The 8601-nt window shown below is 57.6% G+C and overlaps 1 protein-coding gene across 1 annotated transcript in view; it reads right to left on the reverse strand.

The window, feature by feature from the left end:
* Window positions 1-8601, reverse strand: part of BCAS4 (breast carcinoma amplified sequence 4) — a 75264-nt gene that overhangs the window by 26806 nt on the left and 39857 nt on the right. The window contains exons 4-5 of the mRNA XM_045295414.1: window positions 4332-4466; window positions 2923-3055 (exon numbers count right to left, since the gene is read on the reverse strand). Coding sequence (XP_045151349.1) covers window positions 2923-3055; window positions 4332-4466 — 268 coding nt within the window. The remainder of the gene's footprint in view (window positions 1-2922; window positions 3056-4331; window positions 4467-8601) is intronic.

Here is an 8601-nt window from a genome sequence, read left to right on the forward strand (position 1 = left end):
TGCTAAGGCTGGAGGAGTGGCCAGCTCCATCCAAATCACACATTCCTTCCCACGTGGGCCCAGGACAACTTCCAGATATGACGGCTCCTTGTCCAGACCCTCCCCCTCCTCCTCCTCCTCTGAGACCCCAGGCCCTTGTCCAGACACCTGAGGCTCCTACCTGGGATCTCTTTCTAGGGCCACAGGGCCCAGCAAGGTGAGGGGCCCCAAGGGGCTTGGGGACCTGAGTCGGCTCCCTCACAGTGGAATCCTATGGCTTGGAGGGCCCCCACATGCCCCATCTAGCATGCCCGTGCAAGTCAACAAGATGCCCCAGACCAAATGCCCAACTGCTCACACTACCCCTGAGGCAGCACAGAGGAGTGCTGCCCCCTGAGAGTTCTGAGGCTTTTCCTCTTGACAGGAGCAGACTCAGTATGGCAAGTTGGTTCGAACTCCTGACCTTATAGCTAGTAGCCCAATGCGTAGCCCACTACTCCATCAGGGCTCTTGGGTAGAGAATGGGCCCTGGCGATTTTCCAAAAGAAGTCAATGTGACTCACACACACACACACACACACACACACACGTTCTAAAACCTTCTAGAGCAATGGTTCTCAATCTTCCTAGTGCCATGACCCTTTAATACAGTTCCTCATGTGGTGGTCACCCCCCAACCACAAAATTATTTTCGTTGCTACTTCATCACTGTCATTTTGCTACTGTTATGAATCAGGTGACCCCTGTGAAAGGGTCGTTCATCCCCCAAAGGGGTCATGACCCACAGGTTGAGCACCGCTGTTCTAGGGCTCCCTACTGTCCTTAGAGTCCAGACGTCTCCATATGCCTGGAAGTCCTGCAGAGCCCAGCCCTGTCACCCCTCTGCCTGAGCCCTCTCTCTCCACTTGGTCACCCCTTGTCCCCAGTTCTGAGCCTCTACTGGGTGGGACATTCTTCGTCCCTGGCTTCAGCCGGACTCTTCCTCACCATTCAGGTCTCCGCTTACATGGCTCCTGCTAAGGTGGCCAGACCATAGAGGGGCTGAGGGGGGAACCAAGTGACCCCTGGGGTGCCCAGGAACATGCCTGCCTCCGAGCTCAATGTCAGAGGCGGATCCGATTAGGAGATGGTCTCCCGATGGCCCCAGGTCTCCCGCAACCAGCTGCTCAGCACCCTCAGGGCCTGTCACCTGGGCCGCAGAGGGCAGGGCCAGGCCTGGGGGCTGGTGTTGTAGGGGACAGGCATTGGACTTCCTGAGGAGAGGAGGGGAAGGCAGGGCTGATGGACGTTTAAAAACAACAACAAAATAGATGAGCTTGCTCTCCTAGAAAACGCCGGCTCCAGGTGACAGACCAGCCTGACATGATGTCCCCCAAGAGGCCCCTGCACAGCTCCAGGGGTGAAATCCGAGGCCTCTCCTTCCTGGGCCCCCCACCCCCTGGCTCTGGCAGGTGGAAGGGCAGAGGCCCTTTGGTGAAAGGGATTCTTGGGGCCAGCCATGTAAGGCGCCCAAGGGCCCCGCCCCCACCCCAGCCACCTCTACTCCAGGGGATCCTGGATGGAGAGGAGGGGGGGCCAGGGGAGAAGGGAGATGAAATGGGGTTGTGAGAGTAGCAGCCGGGACCCACATGACAAGGCCCACCTGTCTGCAGCTAGTGCCAGGGCTCTGTGGCCCCAGGCTCCACCCTGACTATCCCTCTGGCAAGATGGGGGTTCATGGAAGGAGGCAGCAGAGAAACCCAAGTTCTAAACCCTTGGATGCTTGAAGCCCCGAGGCCCCAGTAGAGCTAGCACACCGTGCACTGCTGGCTGGTCAGAGCCAGGTGCACAGCAGGCCTACGCAGAAGCAGGTGGGCGTATCTCCGGCCAGGTAGAGCCAAGTGCACCGTGGACCCAAGGAGAGCCAGGTGCACCTCGGGCCTAAGCAGAGCTGGGTGTATCTTGGGCCAGGCAGGGCAGGTGCACTGCGGGAGGGCCTGCTGTGGCTCTGCTTTAAAAGCATTACAGCTCAGAGATGGCAGGGGCCACGGAACGGAATGGTCCCTCCCCTCACAGCCTTGAGACAGCACAGAGGCCCAGCTCGGGAGGGCGGCCTCCAGGGAGAAGAGAAGGGTGAAATCAGGACAAGTGCCCCCTCTGGGCTCAGGTGTCATGAGCTTGGATCCGAGCTCCACCAAACACAAGGGACCTTGGACTAGCAGTTCATGTCCTCAATGCCTCTGTCTCCTCAGATGTAAAGTAGAGGCCAGGTCGGTCGTCTTTCACGGAGAGGGCTGTTGGGAGGGAGGCCCCAGGGGAAGCCTCGAGGGACATTCTAGGGGGAGCCTAGTGGCCCCCATTCCCCTGTATTCAGGCGGCCATGTGCATCCCCCTGGCATTACCTCCCACAGACAAAGCCTCCCAGCGGCCAAGTTCAACATGGAATGACTCACCACCGCTAGCCCGACTGTTTCCTGGAACAAGTTGCCACAGGTAGGCCTGAGGAGGCCTCTCCACAGCCCACTTGGCCTGGAGTCTGGCAGAGATTGCGAGGGTGCAGGTCCCAGCATGCCCCAGCACCACCCAGTGGGGTCCTACAGCAGGAGTGGGGGCAGGGTGGCCTGGGTTCCAAACCCCACTCCAAATGCAGACCCTTCTTCTGTCTTTCTCATGAGCCAAGTTCAATGTCTGTCCTTCCTCTCTCTCTCTCTCATGAGCCAAGTTCAATCTCCACCTTTGTAAATGGGACTCGTCATCAAGCCCATGGGGACAACTGGGTGGACGGACTATGGAGCAAGTAGGTGAGGCTCCACTCTCAGCACAAAAGCTACAGGCCATGGACAACCAGGAATCTGCCCTTCCTCCCCCAAGATGCTCCTAAAACTGACATAGGTACTCTCCTGGTCACGCAGACATGGTCACCAGAGCCTGAGAGAGAGGCCATGGGAAGCAGCTCACACTTACATAACTTCATTGTGGCTGGAAGACAGATAATGTTCATCTTCGGAGGAGGTAATCCCAGAAGGCTTCTCACAGGAGGTGGCATGCACATGAGCTCTGAAGGATCCACAGGCATTCCTGGTGGAGACTGGGGTGACTATAGGGCAGCTGTTAATGGCCTTAGGCAAGTTACACATCCAGGGGCAGACAGGGGAGGGAGCAGGCCAGGTGGAATCACAGGTTGTGGCAAGGATTGGAGAGTGTGTGCCAGTGTGAAATCACGTGACACCAGAAACCTCCTGGGCTTCTGTCCTTCATCTGTAAAATGGGGGCAGCGTGCATGCCAGGCACAGGATCGTGTCTGAGTAAACTATTGAAATGCATGATATGTGAATTACATGCCAATAAAAGTTTTTAAAACAACTAAAGGCTACTAGGACAGCCAGTTAAGAGAGAAAAAAAGGACTGCTGAGAGAATGAGATACCAATGACGACCATCACCATCACCATCATCATCACCATCATCATCACCACCACCACCACCATCATCATCACCATCATCATCACCACCACCACCACCACCATCATTATCACCACCATCACCATCACCATCATTGAATGCAGGGTGGTAAACAGCAGGCCTGGCCCCTACCCACTAGATACCAGGAGCACCATCACCCCTACGTCCAGCTGTGATGAGCAAGGTCTGCAGACATTGTCCAATGTCCCTCCAGGGGCAAAACCAGGGGAGAACGGGTGGACCAAAGACAGACATCCTGAAAGACAGGCTGTGTCTCAACCAGCGGAGGTCTGCACTACAGCTTGGCCTCACTCTTTCATCAGTAAAAGGGACACAGCGATTCTTTCCTCTGGGGGGGCAGGAGATGGGGGTGAGACCCCAGAAGTGCAGCAGGGCTGTGGGGAGAGAAAGGCTTTGTATATAGGCCACCAGGGGCTCAAGCAGGCTGGTCACCTTTGCGGGAGGTTGCCTGGGCCGCAGGAGGGAGGGCCTGGCTGAAACGGGGCTGGTGGCCCTGAGGATGATCCTTAGTTCCCATGGACAGGGTGGGAGCAGGGCTGGTCTGCCCGCTCCCCTGATAAGCCCAGCCGTCTGGTCCACACAGAGCAAGCACTCCATAAATGTCCACCGAAGGCCTGAGCAGGCAAAGCTTGGGAGTTCAGGCAAGAAGCACACAGGAGGTGGCAGAGACCTCCCAGCCGCCGCCACCACCACCACCACCGCCACCGCCACCGCCACCGCCACCGCCACCACCAGCCTCCTTGTTCTGGCCAGTGGGGGGGTGGGGGGGAGCACAGGCAGGACTTCCTCTCTGCAGAAATGAACCGTGCCCTTTGAACTCGGCTTCTGGAGCTCCTCTCCCGACTCTAGGGCCTGGACAGGGGGTTGGGGTGGGAAAGGGTCCAGTACTCACGGTCCTGAAGGTGGGCAGCCCCGAGGAGGCCAGCCACCACCACAGTGCCCCAGGGATGGTTGCGTGGTCCCGCTCAGCCTGCAGCACGTGGGCTTCCAGGAAGGAGACGTGGTTGCCCACCATCTTGACGAAGGCCTGGTGGGGGAGAGGGGAGAGTGGGCAGCCACACGGGCCTGGCTCGGAGCGTATTCCTGGCTGTGCCCTGCGCCTTAATCACTGCCTGCTGCCTCCTCCCTCATACCATCCCAGCCGACCCCCGGGGACCCCAGGCTCCACCTGGCTGAAGGGATCCTTCAGAGGCCCCGGCAGGAGCTCTCAGTGGGGATCCAGCCACGTCACTCCTGTGGCCTCCCACCTTCTCCCTGCCCGGACCCTCAATTTCACAGAGAAGAAAACTGAGGTTCAGAGAAGTGATGAGTTATACCGCGCGATTTCAAAGCCCTTCTTGGGGAAACCTGGACTTTCATAGGGTTTCATTCATTGGGAGAACGCTCACCTTACTGATGGATGCACATCAAAACAAAAACCGAGCCCGCTTGGAGCTCAGGGCAGGCCTGCCCACCGGCTGATGGTCGCCGTCTTTACAGAGGGGGAGGCCTCGGGCCTTCTGCTGAGCTCAAATAGCCAACCTTTTGCTTAGCAGCCGAGTACTGAGGCAGTGCCATCACGGCTCTGCCTCGTCGTGTGTCACTGCCACTGAGTCTGTGCACTAGAACTCCTTCCCGGAGTAAAAAGCCCCATCTTTCTGCCCAGGCGCCGCTGATGGTTTTGAACTGCTGACCTTGCCATGAGCAGCCCAACTGGTGTTACCTCTCAGGTGCCAGGGCTCCTTCTCAAAGCACTCGCTTTAGGCAAGACACTCTCCAGGAAGCAGACCATGAGTCAGTGGAGGGGCGGCAGCTCCCTGAAGCCAGGGCCGCCGCCCTCCAGCACAGAACCCGCAAGTACAGAGAGAGAAGTCTGGCATCAGACGCTGCCCCAGGATCTAAATCCAGCCACATGGTACATGTCTGCTGTCGTTAATCTCCACCAGCCTCAGTTTCCTCATTTGTGAAACTGGCGGGGGCGGGGTTGGGGGCAGGCAGTGGCAAGGATGTAACAATACCAGCCTTGCTACATTCAAGAGATGTTAGTCAATCTTTTTTCAAGGGGAAAAAAAGGAAATTCAGGTTTTATATTAAAATCTAATTAAGAAGACAAAGACAGTGTTAACGATGAATCCAAATTAAAAATAACAATTCCATGCAGACCCTGTGGTGTTCAGCTGTGGGCTGTGGGTCTCGGCTCACCTGTTGGTGACCTCTCACTACATCCGGGACCTGCTCTGTGTTTCTGTGAGTGTGCACACATGCCTGTGGGGAGGTGGGGTGCATGTATGTGGTGTGTGTGTGCCAACCCAACCCATTGCAATGAAATGGATCCCAATTCAGAGCACCCTTAGGGGTCAGCGTAGAACTAACCCTCCGTGGATTTCGAGCCTGCCCATCTCCAAGGAGCAGACAATCTTAACTTTCCCCCAGAGAATGGTTGGTGGGCTTGAACCACCAACCCTATAGTAGGCAGCCCAATGCTTAGCCTAATGCGCTACCAGGACTCCTTAAGTCCTCTGATGAGGCCACCCAAACCGGTGACAACGGTACCTTCCTGGATAAGTCCCTTCCCCCATGGGGCCTTCTCTCTCCCAAGGAAAATCAAAGAAGCTTTGTCATGTTGGAAAAGGAAGGAGGATGTCTCAGAGCTGGGCACCAGCAAAAAGCCCCTCCCTCCCCCCTGGAAGCAAACCCCTGCCCACCCTCACTCCCACCCCACCCCACCCCACCAGTCTCTCCCCCTCAGGCACGTCCCAGTAACCACCCCCATGCTGGCTGCACCCTCCTCTCCGCTCCGACCAATAGGCTCCTCTGTCTCTCAGGCCTCCTCCTCAGAGACGCAGCTCATGGCCACTCAGCTGGGCACAGCTGCCACGCCCCTGGCCACCAACTGGCCAGGTCCCTCATCTGCAAGGCCCTCGCTTAGATTTCTCACGGCCTGCTACAGCATTTCACCCCTGGCAGGGACCATGTGTTTTCAAAGAAACTTGGGGTGCCACAGTGGCATTTAGGAAATAATTCGGGGGGGTGGGGTGACTGAAAAACAAAAGTTGAAAAAGAAAACCGAAGGTTGAAGGTGCTTGTTATCTGCGCTTAAAACAGGGTCTCCCCAGCCTGCCCCTGGAGAGCCTCCCTCGGTCCCGGAGGCTCGCTGGACAGCTTGCATGGGCTCAGCTGGACGTTGGAGGCAAGCACAGCCGAGGACTGGGATGAAGGTGTGAATGAATGAACAAGGGCACGCATCCTTCGAAGGGAAGACTCTGGACAAATCCAATGGCAGCATCGGTCACCCGGCTGCGGCTGCCCGGCAGCAAGGCGGAAAGACCAGCCACCGCCACCGCGTCTCCCGGGGGAGGGGTCACCGGGGGCCACACGGGAAGCTTCCGCACAAGGGCTGGGAGGCTGCGGGGCCGGCACATCTGGTCGTAAAACGCAGGAAAGCCGCCTGTCCTCCCTTCCCGTCCTCCAGCCGATTCCAATTTTATGCTCCTGCGCTCCGGCCAAGCTGGTTGGGAGTGGGGCAGCGCCCAGGAATGCATGCCTCTCTCGAGGTCTGGAAGCCTCCGGAGTGCCAGCAAGGGTGGCCTGGCCAGCCACCGCCGGGACCTGGGCGTTAAAGGGACAGGGACAGGGACACGGATACACACACACATACACACGCACACACGCACACACACGTCACTCCTGTAGGCAGACAGGGGTGAGAAAAAAGGTGGGGGTCATAGCAGAGCTTAGTTGTGGGGGGGAGGGGCAGGATTAGGCGTGCTTTACATATTGTTGCTCTTCAAAGAAAATGTACTACTTTTATAATCTGTTGGAAACTGGAAAGCCTGAGGCTCAGGAGGCAGGGAGGGAGGGGAAGCGGGAGAGTGTGGAGAAAGGCTCATTGTGTGCGGATCTCTCAGTGCCTCCAGGGCCAGCAACGGGCTGGCCATGAGCACCTCTGCCAAGGGCCCAGGCTGGCTGGGGAGCAGGCCTGTCCAGAGTGGTCAAGTGCATGGTTGGTTCTCACAACCTGGCTGTACTACTTCCTCGCTGTGTGATCTTGCACGTCCCCGGCCTCTGTTGCTTATTCCGTAGAATGGGTCTGATGAGCTCCGAACCCTCCTCCGTACACGTCAGTCCCTGGTACCCCGAAGGCGCCAATTTTTATTGGTAACTCTGATCAGGTAACTCTGATCAGCCCTCAGAGGACTTCCTGCAGCTGCCGTGCCCTCAGGCAGGGATGGCACTCATGGGAGCAAGGGGTGGTCCCAGCCCCTCCGGAGGCTCACCACACTGTGGTGGTCCTGGGCCTCACCCCCACCAAACCAGGGCATTCTGCTTCCATCGGCTTTGTGGGCCACAGCAAGGACACGATCATTCCCACAATGCACAGGATAACCCATCCTCACCGCCCCGCCCCAATGACAGAATCATTGTCTTCTGAGCAGCGTCCCTCCTCTCAGGATCTAGGCCTGAGGATCAACCTTCCCTTGGACGGACAGCACGGCTTGGGCTGCGCCAACCTCTGCCAGTGTCCGGCCCCCTCAGTTTCTTTCCGTGTCCTAGTCTCTAGCCAGCCACAAAGCCCAGCCCTCCCTGCAGCCCTCTGCCTGAGTCATGCCCCCTACCTGACTTCTGCTCACCAAACCGGGGGTCCTGCAGTGTCTACCCCTGCATCCCAGCCGTCGCTGGACAGCATTGTCCTGCCTCTAAATTAGCCATGACCATCACAGGAGGCAGAGATGTCCACCTCCTAGTCCCCAGAACCTGTGATCATGCCTCCTCCCGAGGTGGTATCTATCACCCCACCTGGGAAAGGGGACTTGGCAGTCGACCCCTGGAGATGGAGCAAGGGCACAGCATTATCCAAGGAGCCCATGTCACAGCAGGGTTGAGAGGAGGCGATGTCGGGGTAGAGGCAGAGGGAATGGAGGAAGGGCGTGTGCTGGCTGAGAAGGGGAAGAAAGGGGCCACAAGCCAAGGAATACAGGGGCCTCCATGGCTGCCACCAAGCCTCCAACTTGTAGCGGCGAGCCCCAGGCCTGTGCCACCCCTCATCGTGTGCAGATCAGATCACTGTGACTCGGAGGGCTTCCACTGGCTGATTTTGGAAGCTGGTTGCCAGGCCTTTCTCCCTAGACCATCTGAGCCTGGAAGTTACACTGAAAAAAAAATTTTTTTTAAATCATTTTATC

This window comes from Echinops telfairi, unplaced genomic scaffold (assembly GCF_000313985.2).
Source record: "Echinops telfairi isolate 266 unplaced genomic scaffold, ASM31398v2 ScPeMD7_5592;HRSCAF=6446, whole genome shotgun sequence".
Classification (NCBI taxonomy): Eukaryota; Metazoa; Chordata; class Mammalia; order Afrosoricida; family Tenrecidae; genus Echinops; species Echinops telfairi.